The sequence below is a fragment of the Gadus macrocephalus genome, chromosome 8 (genome assembly GCF_031168955.1).
Source record: "Gadus macrocephalus chromosome 8, ASM3116895v1".
Lineage (NCBI taxonomy): Eukaryota > Metazoa > Chordata > Actinopteri > Gadiformes > Gadidae > Gadus > Gadus macrocephalus.
In genome coordinates, this window is record NC_082389.1 from 8929567 (window position 1) to 8949837 (window position 20271).

Below are 20271 nucleotides of genomic sequence, written 5' to 3' on the forward strand. Positions count from 1 at the left end.
CAGAGACGGGGGCGCGGCCTCCTGCCTCGCTGACAAACAAACAGCTAGACGGGTGACACACAGCGTGGTGAGTCAGAGGGTAGAGGGAAGTGTTGATGTCGGCGGGGGGGGGGGGGCCACGCGCGGCCGTTATTATCAGCCTCCGCACCTCGGCCAGATGGTGTTCAAGGCACGGGGACCCGAAAAAGGCCTCACAACAATTAGCTTCTTTCATCTCCTTTTTTTTGGGGGGTTTTGTTGTTGTCCTCTCCAACCCGACCTCAGCCATGGCGGCGGCTGTGACGGTGGAGCCGTCCGGGGCTCGTTAGTTCAACGGACAGCGGCCTCTCTGCGCTTTGTGTTTTCGGTGTTTTTTCGTCTTTAGTCGCTCTCAAACCACCTGAGTGGAAGACCGCGGAGAATGCACTCAGCGGGCTCCGTCGCTCGGAACAAGGAGGCGCTGATTAGCCCTGACATTTGCATACGCCCAAATCATCCTTTTTTCATCTATTTCAGTTTTCTTTTTTCTCTGTGTGTGTGTTATGGAATATTTTGTTTCACGAGAGGAAGACGGCCCCTTCTGGGTCTTTTCCCCCCCAAAATGGCCAGAATTAGAGTGCGTTTAGCAGAGTGTGCTCTCAGCACTCGTTGAGTGCAAGAGAAATGTGACTTTCTTGTCCCTGCCTTTCTTCTTCGCCAGCCCCTTGCTGCGTGTCTGTTTGAAATTCACACTTTAGTACATTTTGTCACTGTGAGAGCGTGCGCTTAATTTGATTTCTGTGCCTGGCCACCCTGCAATTCTCTGTGCTTTTAGTGTAACCGTTGCTTACTGAGTGCGGCCAACAGATAGTTCCGCAAATAAAAGGGTTTAAGCCCCTATTTTCTGGATGGATCTTCCAAGACTGCGAATGACTTGATGCGGTCTATTTATTTTTCTCCACCATTAACTTGTGCACCAGCCCGTCTCTTCCTTCCCGCCCTCTCCATCCTCTTGTTGTTTCCCTGCCTCTTTCTCAGTCTCTCTCTCTGTCTCCGTCTCTGTCTCTCTGTCTCTGTTGAGTCCATATCTCTCTGTCTCTTTCTATGGTCTCTCTCTCTGTCTCTGTCTCTGTCTCTGTCTCTGTCTCTGTCTCTGTCTCTGTCTCTGTCTCTGTCTCTGTCTCTCTGTCTCTCTGTCTCTGTTTCCGTCCATGTCTCTCTCTTTCTCTCTCTCTCTGTCCTTTTGGTTGATTGATAATTAGTTTAACTGAACGGCTCTTTGCTTGTTTGCTAAATATCTTTCACAATTCATTGTTTATTGCATTAGTCTTGTTAGTCTTGTCTCCAAACAGATATAACACAAATTCAAACTTTTCCAATTTAATATGTCAAATGTAGTACACTGAACCTTGTATGCCAACCACAATCAGAAAAATGACTGTTTTCCATGTTTTCCATGTTGTTTATCAAGAAAGAAAACAGAGGAGAACTTGTTTGCTTCGCCGCATGAATGGACTTGAAAGCTCCGCATTAAACACCCTACCTCCGCCAGTCTGCGTCTGACACAGGCCCCCCCCCCCCATCTCCTGCGGTTCCTTCCCCCCAAAAGACATTGCATCGTCTCAAAAATCTGATGTGAATCGCACCTCGTTCTTGTGTTTCGTGTCCCGCCGTTATTTCAACACCAGCCTTTTCCCTGCACTTTGACTTTTGTCTTCCTTTGACCGCTCTCTTTCCGCTCTCTGCCCCACTTTGTTGTAGCTTCAGTCATTTTCTACAGGGAAAGCAAAAAAAAAAAGCCCCAGCGTGGTTGTTTTACACAGAAAGCCTTCTGATCGGGAATGGTTCTTTCGCTTTTAGAAAAATAAATCCCCCCCCATAAAGCGAAAATGCAGTTTCTTCTGCCCCGCGTCATGGATTAGAAGTTCACTTGTTCTTCCTGTGTGTTAATCATGTCATACACGTTCAACTCCGGGGTCAGCCACAAGCCAAAGGCAGAGGTCCGGTCTAGCTCCACCACCAACACCAACACCATGCACCTCCAGAATGTTAAGCACGGCCGCCGAATCTCTGGACCGTGTCTCCAGGGGAAGGTGGTAAATTGAGCCCTGGCTGTTCCTAATAGGTGGTAAGTGTTAAGTTCCAGCGAAATGGACTGCAAATTTAACCTGGAATGGAAATTGATCCCATTACCTTGTGCTCTGGCTGCTCTCTTCCCATAGGAGCCCTGGAGAGAGAGAGAGAGAGAGAGAGAGAGAGAGAGAGAGAGAAGGAGAGAGAGAGAGAGAGAGAGAGAGAGAGAGAGAGTGAGAGAGAGAGAGAGAGAGAGAGAGAGAGAGAGAGAGAGAGAGAGTGTATTCATAGGGAGTGGAAGGCAGCAGTGATGAGATGGGGAGAAGCAGGGATGAAAGAGTGATGGACAGAGAGAGAAAGTGTGAGATATAGGTAAAGAAGCGAGAGAGAGATAGGAAATGGAGAAACCGAGCAAAGCCCAAGGTGTCATTTAAGAAAGAGAGGGGAGAGAGAGAGAGAGAGAGAGAGACGAGAGAGAGAGAGAGAGAGAGAGAGAGAGAGAATTCATAGGGAGTGGAAGGCAGCAGTGATGAGATGGGGAGAAGCAGGGGATGAAGAGTGATGGACAGAGAGAGAAAGAGGTGAGATATAGGTAAAGAAGCGAGAGAGAGATAGGAAATGGAGAAACCGAGCAAAGCCCAAGGTGTCATTTAAGAAAGAGAGGGAGAGAAGAGAGGGGAGAGAGAGAGGGGAGAGAGAGAGAGAGAGAGAGAGAGAGAGAGAGGGAGAGAGAGAGGGGAGAGAGAGGGAGAGAGAGAGGGGAGAGAGAGAGGGGAGAGAGAGAGAGTATGTGATTAGAGGTGCTAGGAGGGCGCTGGGTGTTGCATGCTGCCTCGACCGACCAGATCATCCGCCTGATTCTGTATCAGCGAGGGGCAAATAGCCCTGGCCACCGCTGAACAAGATGATGGGGGTGGGGGGGAGAAGGAGAAACAGCAAGGAGAAAGAGAAAGAGCAGAAAGAGCCAGGGTAGACAGCATGTGCATGGAGGAAGCATGTGTCTCCTATGGAGACTAGGCTTCCAATAGCCACGCCCTTCATCTGGCCGGGAAGCTTGCCCTGCTAGGGGCTGGAACACAGCGAGATCCAATGGCAAACGCTTATTTTAAATAAGATGGGCTTTGAGATGGATAATGTGGTGGGGAAAAAATGAGCAGACATAAAATGAGACTGGGATATAGTGAAAAGGAAACAGAGACATGTTGTCATACTGGACACTCTGTTATGTTATGTCTCCATTGTGTTGGGCCGGAGGTCGTTTATCGGTGATGCCATTCGTCTCATTGACGTGAAGTGCGTCTGAATTTCAAGTTGTCCTCTTATTCAACAGGAGTGAAAATAGGTAGTATCTATGACTCTTGTTGACGTGCATCCAAAACAGGGAGGTAACATGTTATTCCGTCTGTTCCACTTCCATTCAGTGTGATTAACACAATGAATCTTTCACCACAACTATTCCTGTGATGTTAAATAGATTGGAGTTCTCACCGGGCAGCTGAAGAAACAGCATAAAATTGTGTGCCGATGAATCACCCCCTCGCATATCACCGACCTCTGTGGCACTGCGATTACCAAGGCAGCGCCGCATTCATCTCCACCTCAAAATCAGACCTCGACGAGCACTCACGTCGCCTTCAACTATTGTCTGTTGAACTCTCCATTTCCGTGTATAATGGATACGTAATGTAGATGCATATCTATATGTATCTATACAATTCTATGAGGCTGCTGATGAGGTTTGAATGGGTTATTCCGGTCGATATTCAGCAGGTTATCACCGAGGCACGGCCGCGCGATACGTAATGTAGATGCATATCTATATGTATCTATACAATTCTATGAGGCTGCTGATGAGGTTTGAATGGGTTATTCCGGTCGATATTCAGCAGGTTATCACCAAGGCACGGCCGCGCGTTAACCCCCCCCCCCCCCCCCCCCCTCCCCATGCAGAGCCGATGCACGGCCCCCAGAAGCTGGAGGTGACGGACGTCCAGTCGCGGCAGGTGACCCTCCGCTGGGAGCCGCTGGGCTACAACGTGACCCGCTGCCACAGCTTCAACCTGACGGTGCACCTCCGCTACCGGGTGGTGGTGGCCGGCGGCGGCGGCGGCGGCGGCGGCTCCAAGGAGGAGAGCCGCGAGGAGGTGTGCTACGACGCGCAGAGCCCCCGCAGCCCCCAGCACACCCTGCACAACCTGACGCCCTTCACCAACCTCAGCGTGCGGCTGGTGCTCAGCAACCCGGAGGGGGTGAAGGAGAGCGGGGAGCTGGAGATGCAGACGGACGAGGACGGTGAGCTCCAGCCCGCCGCGCCGCGCATGGTCGTCGTCGTCGTCGTCGTTGTTGTTGTTGTTGTTGTTTTGGGTGTTGTGTTTCCCGAACGTGCAGCAAGGTGGGAGTGAGTGGTGAAGTGTGACGTTGTTTGTCCCTGCAAACGAATGGATAAACTAATGGGAAAGAGGGAAGCGTCAATGTATGGCAGGGAACAAATTATTGATATGGGGGACATCCGTCCGTCCATCTCGTTTACTGGATTTCCGTTAAGTCCTTTAGCAGATGCCTTGCCCCAGAGGGACTTCAAGGTTTGGGGGTGAGAACAATCAAACCACACGATCAATTTATTCCATGTCATGATCTTGGGTGCAGTTGCATGACATCTGAGTCGTTATCTGTGAGCAATCCCCCATGTTTTTATATGAGAGGTAGACGGAAGCCAGATTATCTGGAGGAAGCCGCACGAAACCAAACCCCAAAAAAAGCCAAGGTCACCCATCCAGCTGCTGTCGAGCGAAGAGAATTATCAGATTGTTCGCTTGTCTTATGGGAACAGGGAGGGATGGGGATATGGGATTGTCGTTTAGCACAGATTCATTCCCTTCACTCACACATCTAGGCCAGCCTATCTCCCATCTCCCTCGGCTGGTCTACTGTGTCTCTCAGCAGCGTGTCCGCGGATGTTCCCTCCACAGCGGAGAGAGGCTGGTGAGAACCGTGCGTTCTCAGCGTGCCCAAAGGGGCTGATTGAATAAACAGGCAAAGCTCTGCATCAAACGAGCTGCACAGCAGAATATTGGAGACTACAGCAGTATTTAGCTCGCAGCCTTGCGCTTTTTTATTTTTCCGTTTCTCACCCTGAGAAACAAAGCGCTAGGTCTGAGGTTGGTGGAGGTTCGGGAACGGTCAAATAAATAAATTAAATCTGGCAGAGAGCAGAAGGAAGCACTGAAAAGGGGAAGCTCTATTTACTCACCCCCTCCTCCACCACCACCACCACCTTATAGTTTTTTTCCTCCAAGATGAAAGATCTACTCTCCTTGCCATGGCTCACTCAGGAAATGATGCCCACAGAACGTTGAAGGGGCGCCGGTCGCCTCGACATGAAACGGGGCCCTTCTGACGACAAAGACGCAGCGAGACTGCTTATGGCTGGCCTTCCTGTGTTCCTGCCGGAGAGTCTGTGGAAATAAAAGCATCTGTGTGCGCGGATGCATGTGTGCCTGTTCGGCCTTCGCGCTCCGACGGGAATGAGATTACCCACGGGGTGTATCTGAAGATTACTGCAGATGTAAAGATTATGTTTTTTTAATGTAAAAAAAATAGGAAACAGTGTGTTGATATCAGTCCTGTTCTATTTACAGAAAGAAAGGCAACCCTCGGTGGGGGTGAAGAGAGCCGATCCCTTCCGAAGTAGCTTAGCACGAGTAAACATTGCAGGGGGAAAGAGAGCGCTGGAGAGAGAGAGCGCCAGAGATTGATATTCCTCTTATATCCCATGGGGTTGTCTGTTCATCTCAGACACTTTGTTTGCGGTTACGTTTCTGTGTGCAAGCGCAGCGTTCTGCCAGGAGACTTGCGAATCACACGGTGTCGCTTTGAGTGACTTGAAATAATGTCGCAGGTTTGTGTTAAGACATGCTCATTTTTTTTTTCTTGCTCAAAGCGGTTTGTTTTGGTCCATGAAAAAGCACTTAATGTTGTTCCTTGTTATTCACGTCCTAAGGTAAAGGCCTGGGAGGGCAAATCACATTATCAAACAATAAAGCTACTCGCCGGGAACTCCATATTGTCACCCTTTATCGACAATGTTTCCACTTGATAGAACAGTGGTGGGTTTCAAACGAGTTGTAAACACGTGAAGTTTAATCCATTTAATGTTTATATTCCATTTTAAGACTGTAAAGGTCTCAAACAAATCGAACAAATAAAAGGGAAAAAATTCAGGGCTTAGACACAAAACATCCACTACTGAATTACACTCTCTTCCACTTTTACATTTCATACAAATACGATGCCAATTAAAACACACAGTCTCTCAATTACACAACTCCGACCATTCCAAATATTCTCCACAGAACCACAGGAGGGCTTAAAGCACCTCCTGCTGCCGCCGCCGCCGCCGCCGCCACCGCCACCGGCTCACCGCTATCTTATCGATTTCGAAACAAACGTGTCTCATTACATCTCTGGTCCTTTTTCCCGCCACAGTGCCAGGAGCCGTGCCTCTGGAGTCCATCCAGGGCAGCGCCTACGAGGAGAAGATCGTGCTGAAGTGGAGGGAACCGGCGCACACGTACGGCATAATCACTCAGTACGAGGTAAACAACCCCATGAGACGCATTGATCCCCTTTTTCCCTGGCGCCGGACTGCACACTCTCACTGTATGTACGGCCATAGTTTTCCCCTGTCCTGTCTGCTCTGCACCAGTGTGGGAGTGGGAGAAGGGATTAATTGCGACAGAGAGAGGTTTTAATTGTCTGCGTTTTGTTTCTCTTACTCTCCGTATGAGATCGAGAAGCAGGAAAGCTTCCTGATTGCAGGAATAATGTAGAATTCAAACGAGGTAACGTCAGGGGGAGGGTATTCGCAAGAAGGGAATATCGACAGGGGTTGCCTCCTTTTATTAGTTCTCCCTGTTTAGCATTCCATTCGTACGGTACAAACCCGTAAGGTGCACATGCCTTACACACATGTAAAATTAGCCATTGATTCATCGATTGATTCTTTTCATTCTGCTAGAAGAGTTAAGTACTAAATACTGATCTCTCTTGAAATCCAGCATTTAGCAGCAATCCATATATATATATATATATATATATATATATATATATATATATATATATATGTATATCATAATATTAGAATAGAGACACATAATTAATGGTTCCAAGCTCCAATGGAAATGGCCATTAATGACCCTTTAAAACAAGAAAATAAACATTTCTTAATAGGCAATCGTTCTTTGCTGGGATTGTTTTATACACAATAGGGACCGATTGAACACGAAAAAGTCAATAGTTCCATCCAGGCAGACGAACGGCTGGCTGTTGTATCTGTTGCCAGAGCATCAGGGCAGGGCTGCAGCAGGACAATAGCTGTTACCTCGCTCTCAGCAAGACATCTCCATCACAGCTTGACAAAACGCATCATCAACGCCTTGATCCAAACTGACTTTATTCATTCATCACAGAATATTCTTTCTTTTCCTTTTAGGGTCTGGTCTTTTCTGACACAAAATAAAACTGTTGGGTCGAAACGGAATCCGTGAGGGTTCATGGTCTTCTCTCATTAGTCTTTGGTTGTGTACAGTCAAGGACATGCGTGTCCCACGCCCGTGACAAGGCGATACTGCACACCACTTCGTTCTCTGCATATATCCTTAAGGGCGCAGTGAGGCCGCTGATTAAAGGAGAGCGCCCGTCTGAACCGCCGATGTGCCTGCCTTAACAGACGGACGCTCCATTATGGATCCGCTGAAACAAAAGCCCCTGGTCTGGATAGACCCAATAAGCACCAACCCTGTACCCGCCATCACCCCCCCGGCACTGAGACCGCCCCCGCCAGGGCAACTGCGCACTCGAGCGCTGCCCTATTTATTTTATTATTATCTTTCTATTTTCTGATGTATTTTGGTGTTTTTGTGCAAAAACTTGTATTCCATCAGTATTCCCTCAGTAGAGGTTTCCTCTCTGAGCCTGGACCTGGCTTTGATTTGACAGCATCAAAGAGCTCAAAGTGTGATGTGTCTGGTGAGTGTTATCGCGGGAGGGATACCAGGGCCCACTTCTTTCCCTGGCCCCGGCTCACTGATTATTACCTTCACATTGGTCCCCGTCGGCTACCCGGGACAGCTCTGGAACGGTATTATTTGGCTTTTAAAGACATATTTTTCCTCATCCTATCGCGGCACTCACGGTGCCATCACCGCGTCGAAGGAGCAATCAAAGTGGGGGCCGCAGTGTGTGTTGTGTCTGAGAGACGGCTCCTTTCTTCCCTCGGTATCGGCGCATTTTCCCCACCTTGCTCTATCATAGGACTACCTGCTTGTAACACCTCGCACAGAGCACACTTTTCATGAGGGTTATTTATGCATCAGCTCGGTTATTGTGTTTGCGTAATAACTTGCTTTTTTATCGTTTACAACCGACCAGCACTGTTAAGGAAATTAAGAAATGGCGGAAAAAACGATTCCGCGGACGGATATCCTGTTGCTAAGCCCTGTTATTTGTTCCAATAACCTTTTTTCATTATTATTCTCAGTATTCCTGCCACTCCCATCATTATAATATATAAAAAATAGTCTGAGGGCTGGCTGTTGTCAAGTCAATTCAAATTCCTCTCCCTGAAATGTTATGATATGGGATTTGGCGAAGTGGACTCGCTCCACAGACAAAGACTAAATGAGGAGCCCACCAAGCATTTCAAAACTTGATGGACACAAATTATGCAGCTCTCAAAACTCCCTTTGTGCTTCTTAATTGGAATTATAATCGAGGCTTTGCTGTGGTGAGCAGAAGCATTTCCTTCAAGTGGGATGCAGGGGGTGCTCATAGATATTTAAAATGGATATTAACAAAACACTCACCTTAATGCTTCTCTCCAGAGCTGCTGTGTTTATTAATGGGAAAGGGAATAGATTAACTGTTCTCTGCATAAAATGAATAGATTGCATTGTGTGTTTGGTAAAAAAAATCAAACAGTACAGTACACAGATCCTCTTGTCTATTACGCAGATAACCAAACCTTGTTAGTAGATGGCATCTCCCCATCGATCCAACTGAACCGCATTGATTTTGAAAGGCGGGCGGCATAAAACCTTGTTGAGCGCCATCGATGAAACGTCACAGGAGGTGATGCTACTTGGCTTCCTTTTCCTCCACGGTTTTCATTTCGTGAAGTTGTGTCGCGTCAATGTCCATTCAGCGTGAACAAATAGATTGTACATTCGGTGTGAATGGCATGCGAAACGATTCAAGTAGGAGCCGCTCGTGAAATTGCAAGGACACCCATGTGCAGTTGAGCTTAATGAATGCCTCAGACGCTCCTGAAAGGTACCATTTCATCGTCCCCCTCCTCCTCCTCCTCCCTCCTACCTCCTTCTTTCTCCTCCTCCTCCCTCCTACCTCCTTATTTCTCCCGCTCCTCCCTCCTTCTCCTCCTCATGCAACACAGGCCACTTCAAAAAATGTCACCCTCCTCCTCCTCCTCCTCCTCCTCATGCAGCAACAGGCCGCGTCGAACAAGCCCCCCTTCCTAGCCGACGTATCGATCGCTTTCTCCCCCTTCCAACTCCCATCACCTCGTGCAGATCTCCTACAAGGCGGTGAGCTCCTTCGACCCCGAGCTGGACTTGTCCAACCAGAGCGGCAAGGTGATGAAGCTGGGCAACGAGAGCACCCACATGTTCACCGGACTCTACCCGGGCTCCACCTACTCCTTCACCCTCCGCGCCAGCACCGCCAAGGGCTACGGCCCGCCCGTCATCACCCAGTTCACCACCAAGATCTCAGGTCAGCCCCGGCGCGTGAATGATCCACATACCGCAGTGCACAGGCGGATGGCGCTTATGAATTAAGCAGCCGGGAATCCCATTGTTCCACCAGACACTGGTGTCGCACAGCAAAGTCTTGGCAAATGTTTATTAGCCACGCTGCTATTTGTTTTTCATGTTTTGTGGGTTTTCACTTCTTCTAAACCACAGCTTTTGCTTCGATTTCTGTGCAAAAGCAAGTTAAGGTGCTGTGAGTTTATTTGTCTAGCATGGCGCTCTATGATAGACTGCTGCCTACTGGCTTTGGATGGCAAATCCAGCCCAGCTGCCATCCAAGATGTACTAAACAAACCGTAGAAGTATGTGCAAATAGTACTTATCCTCTAGCGATACTCCTAATGCATTTTTAATGACTTCAGTGATGTTCAGCCGTTTGGACAATTAAGTGCTCTGAGTTATAGTAATGCCTTCACCCACACAATCATAACGGTCAAACACACGTCTCAACTTTGTTTACACTCGCAATAAGGCACAGTTGGTTGTTTCTGACAAAAGATATACCTTTATTTGAAAACTGCGCTTTCGAAATGTAGAAAATAGCAAAAAAAACAAAGGAATCAGTCAGGAGATGGCGTGTTGAATAAACTCTTCTGGTCGAGGCTTATATTAAGGTGATCCTTCCTTGTAGGTGTGCCATTGCTATTGAATAACCCCCCCCCCCCCCCCCCCCCCCCCCCCCCTTGTTCCTTTCGCCACAGCCCCCTCGATGCCCACCTACGACAAGGAGACCTCCCTGAACCAGAGCGACACCACGGTGACGGTGCTACTCAAGCGAGCCCAGAGCAGAGGGGCTCCAGTGAGGTAGGCCTCCCCCTTTAACCCTCACCACCCATCCAGGGGGCAGCCATCGTTCCGCATTATGACCGTCGCTTCCACATTCTATGGTCGTTTATCATGTCGAAATACCCAGCATTTACTACATGTATAGCTGTTTGGGGATAGCGGTTCTTTTTTTTACTGTGTAAACTTGTGTTTTTTGCGTGGTTTGGCGATGGAAGACGCTCCAGTGCAGCTACAAATCACACATGAGTAATGGGAGCACTGGGATCCCTGGACTGGCATCAAGCTGCTGCCGTGTCCGTGTCAAGAAGCTTGTGTGTCTGGTGGTGATACGCCGCCAGGGGGTTTCCAAATCACCTGCAATTTCCGCTTCTGTGTCTTGGTATTCTGTTATTTGTGGTTTTGGATTCCAGGCTTTGAAGGCTGAGAACAAAGGCTGGCGTGGTCGAAGCTCGCTTTGACATTACGGGCCCTTTTATGTGCTGGCCTGCTGCCTGCTGTAGGATACGGCCGGAAGATAGATAGAACATAGGACACGCATTCCACCCCGCTGGATCCTCCATGCCTTGGAAGTCATTACTGGGCTAGCTGCTGCGAACCTTTTGGTTTAAACTGCAAGTCGCTCAGCTAGAGTCTATACTATACACTACATCTGTTGTTATCAAGGAATGGACCAGTTTATGTGAAATAGCATGTTATTTTGGGCCATAATGGACACGCATACATAACACGTACTTAATACTGGACAAATTATGTCACAATAGGTTTTTTTACATTGATCGATGTCGATAATTATCACAATATATGATTAATAATTATTATAAGGCTTGTTTTCCAGTTTTAAGAATGTTCGCCTTAGGACAGAACCCTAAAGAAATCGGAAGGTAAATTGCGCTTTATCCTGAACAACTATTTATAATCAGGAGGCATAGGTGACCAAAATCCAACAGAACAAACCTGGCTTTATGTTTAACACAGAATAAATGTGATTAGATAATTATGCAAACAACTTCTTTGATTTCCATTTCATGTAATGCCTTGTTTCAAACGTATCTCAAACATTTGAGAGGTAGTATAATGAACATTGATTGAAAATATATAAATATGTAAACAACTGCTAGAGAGAGTAGAGCTGAGGGAGTGATGTTCGGGAAAAATATTTTCACCCAGGCAGTGCATACTTAGCATCCATGACACTCATTAGCTTCTTGTAGCCCTGTTTTTCTTTCAGCATATATTTAGCGATACAGTACATAGCAGTACAGTACATAGCAGTACATAATTGCTCTGGCGATGTCTACATATTGCTTCAATTTATTTTTTTTATGGGGTAATGGCTGAAAAAGCGAACACATCCGTTGGTTGTCAAACTTCGTAAGTTTGACTAGCAGTAAGGCTGGGCTCTTAGCTATTGCTTGTGGGGAGGCTGACGCTAGCATGATAGCACAAACTCAAGTTTTCGCAGTGCTCTGTATATGTATATTAATATTAGGGCTGCACGCTTATTGCTAAAAATTATAATCATGATTATTTTGCAAGATCAAGATTACAGAAAAGTGCTTCACAATAGTAGTGTATTTTATAAAATTATAAATAAACTAACTTAAATGGTTGAATCTTTGAATCAAAATAGGACATTCTTCACACAAATTCAGTCTTCTTAAGGCTACATATTACATTTTACCCCAAAAAAGAAGAATGGCACCAAATAAAAAGGATTTATCCCTAACAAGAAGGTTAGTTACATTCACCTGCAGTGTTAATGCAAGAAAGCACAGCCTTCAACATGATCTGGTTTAAGAGAGGAGCGGAGGCAGGCAAAGCCAATACAGAGAAATTGTTTCTTGATGGGGTCTTGTATCTTCTGTCCAAAGTGTTGACCATTTACTAAAAACCAGCACTGTCCACAATGCTTATTCAACTCGTCTTTTGCTAAATCGCTTATTTCAGTTATTTCAATATGTCGTTGAGAATGTGTTTGACATTGAGTTGCGTAATACAAAGTCCCCCTTATGTATGTCTGTGTTAGACAGGGATCTTTGGGGTGTTGGCCCCCATGCATTGTTCATATTCCACTTCATGTTGACTCTTCAGGTGGTTGAAAAGATTTGAGTAATTTTTTTTTTCCTATTAAATAACATCACTGGTCACATATCCAAAGTAATTCCACACAACGTAAAAATGAACCCATTTTTGGAACTAACCTTTCACGTTGCTCTGCTCCTCCTGACATTTACTTTGTCTCTCGTAAGTCTTTTCCGGTGTGTTTTAATTTTGCATCTTGGAGCCTACTTTGTTCCTGCTTTAGTCGTACAGTTGTTGTAAAGCAGAGACGGAAATTGTTTATCACAGCACGCGCTCGTGATTGGTCATACAAATTAACCCCTGAATAACCTGGGTTAATTGGATTATAACCGGAGCAAGCTTATTAGATACGCTTTGTCTTTGTTCCGGAGTGGCGACACCTTTTCGCAAATTGAATATACAGTAAATGTATTATTATTTTTTAAATAATCGCCCCGGCCGTTAATTGTGGAGGCCAATATTGTCATCACGATTGAAATACGATTAATTGTGCAGCCGTTAAATATATATATAGTTTACATGGCATAATAAAGATAAATCATGTTATTAATGTATCAGCTATGTGTTGCTCATAGTCCACTTTCTATTATCTCTAAAAAATTATAATGTAGTGGTCAACATAACCAGCAACCACATTTGATACAAATTAACATCAGAATATGTAATCGTTGATGCTCCTTATGGAGCAAATTGAACATTAAACATTGACACTGAAGTTAAAGTGGCCATCTCAAAGATCTCCAAAGATCATTCATTAATAAATGTCAGTTAGGTTACTATCTATTGCCTGATGAGGTAACACGATGGTGATGGAGCCTGTGGCCCACCGATGACAGCCCTTGCACTTGCAGCATTAAGAATGTTACGATCCGGGTGTCGGTGGGGGACATTCCAGCCATGCATTCAGATCCGAGCGGAGGGGTTAGTGACCTGCTGTCCCTCACCCAGCAGGGCTTGTCCCAACAGAGAGGGTAAGGCTGAGCTACCGCAAAAGACTCGCTCTGCAACCCACCTGTGCATGTACAGTTTTGTTCCACCATAGCTGCCGCCAAAGAGGACGAAACTGAGATCTTTGCGATTGCATCTTTGAGGGCGTTTCAGTTTCGGTTTACAGTTGAAAGCTAAGGCTAGTGTTTTTAAGCGTTTATTTAACAAGCTAAATGAATGCTGAGATACAGCCCCTGGCCTGGTGTGCAGAGGGCCTAGGTCCTAGGAGAGCAGGCTGATCCTCTGTCTCATATGACAAGGAATAAACACGAAGGCTCCGCTGTAAAGCTCAATTTTACAGTATCAACTCATCGGAGGCCTTCAAAGATTACCGCCTGAAGATCTTTAGTCAGGCTTGTCAGCTCATGTTAACCATATGTAGAGCCGCCCGGATTAATGCTCACGTGCCAAACCAAGAGCAGAAGCGAATAATTCCATTATTAATATTATAATATATATTTTGTATTATTCTAGCAAGCGCAACTCAAAAGGGTTTGACTCTCACCGCCATTCTTTCCACCGGGCTCGTTACAAAGCACTAATTATAATTAAGGTAGCGCCGTGATTCAGCGCCTCCGCTAATTAGCATGCTGGGTGGCTCCCTTGTTTACCGTTGGAAGACACCCCCAAAACCTCCCCAGACGAATGGCTCTGATTCGCCCGTTGAGATATCAACTCCAGCGCGAGCCCCCACCTCATTTGGCGGGTTTGTAGGAAAAAATTGCAAGTAATTGTGTGCAGACGCTTGCAACATGATCCTTCAAACATTGCCATTGTCATCAAATTAGCTGTACGGCAGGATTTAAGAAGACAATGTATCAACAGCTTAGTTTAATGGTGCTAGTGAATCACCGAGGAAGACGGGTGTTGACAGGCACTCAGCATTTGAAGAAGCACCTGGAGGAGACACTTGAATGAATCGACTCGAGCGCTTTGCCGTTGGAAAAGAGCCTCTTAACGGTGGATATCCACATGTGACTCTGCCATTGTTGATCGGGGGGGGGGTTTGTTGATGGCTGGAGGAACGGACGTGATTTCCCGCAGCTTTCGCAGTCTCTCAGATGTCCTGGGAGCCTGTGAAAGCCCAGTAAACCCCCTTTACGGCGGCCGTCCCCGTGTCTCTGGAAATATGAATTGCAAAGTATGGAAGGTGGCGAGGGGTTGCATACCAGGCGATTATGCCGCAGGTCGAAGGATGAAAAAAGATCCACTGGGCTTTTGACGTTTCTTTTTTTTTTGTCTTTTCGTGTGACATGCGGCGGGTTTGAAATGAATAGGAAAATATTAATGCCCATGGACTCGCAGATATGTTAAGCTTGTCAATCACTCCCAGTTTCAGATGCGTAAATGTTTCCAATAAATATATATGAGGAGGATAATTTATGGATGGATGTAGGTATGGATGGATGGATACAGAAGGATAGAAATAAAATAAATTAAATCTGTGGTTTGCCAAAGGGCTCCCAATTAAACATCCTCCAAACACATTTGAGCCTGTCCGTAGTCATTCTGACGGGCACGGAATGAAATGTCCCTCCTAAGATGATGTCATGTGTTTTGCTTCCGCCCTACCAATCATTCGGTAAAAGTAGGTGTCACTTTTATACCCGAGCCGGGGAGACATCTCATCTGAAACAGGCCAAGCTCATCATGTAGAATCAGGCTTTAAGTCCCCGGGTAGCTTGACATTTGACAAGGGAGGAGAAGCAATCCACACTGGTGGAGAGAAGCAGCGCATCCCCCGCGCCAGGCCTGATTTGATAAGGCAATCTGAGCCCACTGATTGGGTTTGGAAGGTAGCACAGCCCCAGACGTTTTTTCCAATGGAGACAATTTGGACGAGCAGATGTTTTGCCGCGATACAGTAGGAAGTGTGGAGGAAGCGGTGGCATCAAACGATACCATCGCTTAATGGAAATAAAAAACAACGCTGGAGAAAAAAGAAATAAAGCAGCAAATGTCTTTCACACAAATGTGTACTTTACACAAAGCAGCAGCAGCTGGATATATCTAGAAATACTATGTTTTGTTTAGTCGTGTTTTTTTTATTTTTTTTACCGAAGCAAAGCAGTCCAATTCCTTCCAATGTGTGCTAATTAAATAAATGCATTTCCCAGTTGGGTTGTGTTGCTAATCTCCCGACGGGAACGACGCAGCGCAGCCAGGAAGCATGTTTTACCAGAGGGGACGCTGTTTCTTTAAGAGGATTAGCGACCTGTCTATCAGTCATGTCATGTTAAACTAATGTTTGCAATGGCCCCTGATCGGGGGCACAAGGACGCCTCAGCGGCTGCTAGCATCGCAAATAAATGTTTACATGCCTCTCTGGAAGGGAATGATTTGGGACGCTTGCCTTATCACTCACACCATTACATCCTCCCGTTTTTTCTCTCTCCTACATAACCTTTCCCTCGAGCAAGCTGTCCAACAAACAAACAGATACAACAATATACAACAGTTTTGCAATCTGGTCCGAGGACAGTTATTTCCTCATTTGTTAGCTTTTTTATAAAAGAAAAACTGTAGAGTTCCTTCCTCTGCATGGTCAGAATAGGTTAACCAAGACATGGAATATATGTATATAAAATCTGCTAAATGATTTTTCAGAAGCCTGAATATAGTCTACTAATTTCCCATAGAGCGCAGGCCCACTTGCCAACGGATTACTGTAACACTTATCCCGTGAATCCTGGCAGCCAACATCATTTACAGTGACGTCCTAATTTGTTTGGCCCTGACAGTGTTTGGACACAGGGGACAAATAGAACCAAGGGCAAGGCAGGAGGGGATGGGGAGGGAACGGATGCTGGGTCAGGAGAAGCCGGTTACGGCTCCTCCTAAATCAGACGGATAGCAGGCAGATATAGCGCCACCGTGGCGCAGCATGCTCGGTTCAATACCGTGAGCCAACAGCCAGGTGAACTTATTAGCATCAAAGAAAGAGAGAGACGGAGACTGTGTGAGAGAGGGGTAGGGAGTGAGAGGGCGGGGAGGAAGGCCGTGATTGAAATGCTCTCCATGGCCCCTTACTTCATCTGCTCAAACAGCCCTGCAGTCTCTCTCTCTCTCTCTCTCTCTCTCTCTCTCTCTCTCTCTCTCTCTCTCTCTCTCTCTCTCTCTCTCTCTCTCTCTCTCTCTCTCTCTCTTCCCCCCCCCCCTTAGCCCCTACATGGAAAAATAAATCTGAGTTTCGGGTCACAATCCAGTCGATGCCGAAGTCAATCCGCCATAATTGGTCGACGAGACACGCCGGCCGGCCTGAAATCTATCGGGAAGCCTGGCTGGAGCCGGCCTAATTGGTGTCAGCCCAGGTTGCTGCATCGCTGCAGGAATACGGCGCTGGCCCAGTGCTGGCCTAGCCTCGGCACTCGACACGCTTTTTGAAACGGCATATTCCATTCTTCTCAGATACCAGTTCCTGCCGGTACCACTCACACATCCCCCTATACCTACATGTCTACGGCGTTTTTCCCAGATCGTCCACACCTGGGGAAAGGGATTTTAAACTAACTTAAGCTCAACACAGAGGGGCAGGTCGATGGGGTGGTTTTCCTGATGTCCCCATTTGCAGTCCTTTTTTTGCTTTGACGGATGGTGGTCAGTTACTAGCGTTAGTAGTAGTAGTAGTAGTAGTAGTAGTAGTAGTAGTAGTAGTAGTGGTAACAAGAACCTTACTATAGACCTGATTGTGTCTGTAGTTGATAGCAGTGTGTGTCCACAGCTATCAATTTGTCCACCATGTGCAAAATGTCTGGAACAATCTCAGGCTACAAGGGAAATTCGGTTTTAGTGTTGTATGTACAATTTCACAGGTGAAATACACGTTGAAAACATCAACACTGAATCAGCCGTCAGATCTCCTCTGCGTCTACCATTTCCAGACACCACTCCGCTGAACTGTCTGATTATGATTTGTCTGACAAAACAGAACAGAAGCATCGGTTCTGTGTGACATTCGTAACCCATCCCATAAGGGAGGTGCACGTCATTTGCGATATCTTTTATGTAACATCCTTGGAGTGGTTTGTTATGCTTTTTTTTTTTTGTTCTTCCACTTGTGCGCCGATGTCATGCTAAATGAAGCATGTGACCAGATGACTGGGCTCTGTCACGATGACTCACAGAGCACATTTGTGATCCCAGCATGGGGCGACGAGTCGGCTGCCGCTCAGGGGGACGGCACATGACAGCAGTAATTACATAAAAATAATCACCGCAATTTCATATATTCCTTCATTATATCCGCAGTGGCAGAGGGAGCTGGAAAAGTATATTTTGAAAGCCTTCCGGGAGAATGAGACATTTCTTTTTACTTTTTTTAGTCTTTTAGCAGTGTTTTAAATCACAACTTTAATCCACCCGGATTCAGGTCTGAATGATAGTTCATCGCCGGGTTCCTTGATGAGGTCGGTTTTTGCCGGTGTCTTCCGCAGTGGAAATTATGTGTGAAAAAATGAGAGGAAGGAGAAGAAAAAGGGAAAGAAACAGTGTGCTTCGCATTATTTCCACATTACAAGAGATCCTCAGCCCTGGAGCCTCTATAGCCTTTGGCACATTGGTATTTTGCCCGAAGAAGAGAAAAGCATTCCCCCCCCCCATTCATAGCGTGCCTATCATTAAGGCACGGTGAAGCCACATCATCATATCATAAGGAGCGAGGGAGGGAGAGGGGAGGAGAGGGAGGCAGCCTTTGTTCTCATATCCCCATCTGCAGATTGATTTGGAATGTCAAGTAGCCGGAGAGAGTGGTGAACTCTGAAACACAAAACCCCGTAGCATGAGTCCGCGACGTGGAGTCAGTCACTGTACGAACTAATCAAAGTGTATTTAATAAACTGTGAGCAAATGAACCCCAGATTGGACTGGGACGTGTGGTTAAGAGTGGAGGAGACGTGGGGATAGATAATTAGATAAGACGTTTCTTTGACACGTCGATTGGATACATGAGGAGATGAAGAGGCAAGACAAACAAAAAGATACAAAGATGCTAAATATTGTCATAAAATACTTTGATCACACTTGATTGAAGACCAATCAGCCAAGGGTAAGTGTGGTTGTATTTTCAGCTATTGTTTCAATCTTACAGGTCCTCTGCACTACTGTAACCCATTACAGGGCAGTGATCAATGAACCGGAGGCTCAGCCCTTGTTTCGTCGGTCTGTGATTCAAACGGCTCCGGTAGGCCTCTTGGCCCCAGCGCGAGGCGACAGTAATCAAGGACTTGTTTCCTCCACACGTGTCTCCGCAACATTTAATATTTAGTGCGGTCCCGTGCCACCACTATGGCACTGAGAAAACAGCTCGACCCGATACAGAAAGGTGGAATGGTCTCACCTTCTGACTACTTATAATAAGCTACATTAAGAATATGCTGCACACATAATGTTTACTCAAGTGATCATTGGATTGTACCTCAGGAACTACTGGGAGCTTTATCTGGCGAAGAACCAAAGAGAAGAGGGCAATAGGTGTGTGTGTGTGTGTGTGTGTTTGTGAGCTTCTTTGTGTGTGTGTGTGTCGGGGGGTTTGTGTGGTTGTGTGTTCTTGATGCAGGCTGTCATGATTTAATTCCTTATTTTTCATATCAACAGTCTAATCTATTCGAGGGTAACCTTTTTTCCGCTGGCTCCAGACAAACACTGAATGTATTACAGGTTGGCCAATCCAAAGGTCAGATTTCCATTAGTCAACATCTAGCTCCCCGCGGGCAGGGCGGGGTGCTCCTCCATTCCCCTTTCTGTACGGCGGAACGGAAGTTGTACTTTCAGACGCCCTTCACCGGGACAGCAGGTGTTTCAGTTTACGAGCGTGTAGGGGATCTTAAACGGCCTGTGTTTCACAACAGACCGATAATAATAATAAGAGAAGCAGGTGGTATTTAGTGAGGTGCTTCATTATAGCTCCATGCCGCTAGCTGTGTTGAATTCTAGCCATTGAGACCATTAGGGCTGACTCGACCCGTTTCCAAGTGTGTGGCGCAACATAGCAGGATATGGCCATTATCCGTTTAATGGCCACTGTATGAGATGTAAAACATTCTCACATTCATTCATTTGTATTCATTTGGAATGTGTGCGAAATAATTGATGAGAAAATGCTCTTTCGGAAAATATCTCCCAGCCTAAATCCCTCACAATACTTATAATCACGCTATTGGTCCTACAATACTCTCCCAAATTCAGACTCTTGCCCAAGTTTCGCTCGAGTCTTGCGTAACTCTTTTGTCCTTTCACACGCAAGTCATCTAAACTCCTCCGCCGACCTCGATGTGGAAACAACGGGAAACAGAGATTTAAAAGGCAGGCGTTCGTTCACTCAGTACAGTCACTCTTTAACACCCTCCCGCCGATCCCTGCACAGACAACTTGATGTTCACAGGTTCTTCCCTGCGTGGCAACGGCAAATGAAACCCCCCAACTCCCCAATCAGGCCTGGTTATCCTCCATGGCGGCAGTAAACAGCCTCTTTGTCAGTCGCTGACTGGGGTAGATTTACCAGGTGGATGCGAGCTGCATACTAACACCGGCTTATATAAAACAGCCAGTCTTTTCCCCCCTC

At 46.5% G+C, this 20271-nt stretch overlaps 1 protein-coding gene across 1 annotated transcript in view; it reads left to right on the top strand.

Annotated features, from left to right (window-relative positions):
- The window catches only part of LOC132462835 (receptor-type tyrosine-protein phosphatase mu-like), a 151054-nt gene that overhangs the window by 72972 nt on the left and 57811 nt on the right, over positions 1–20271 (top strand). The window contains 4 exon segments of the mRNA XM_060058595.1: positions 3982–4323; positions 6517–6626; positions 9618–9819; positions 10559–10661. Of these exon segments, the coding sequence (XP_059914578.1) occupies positions 3982–4323; positions 6517–6626; positions 9618–9819; positions 10559–10661 (757 nt within the window).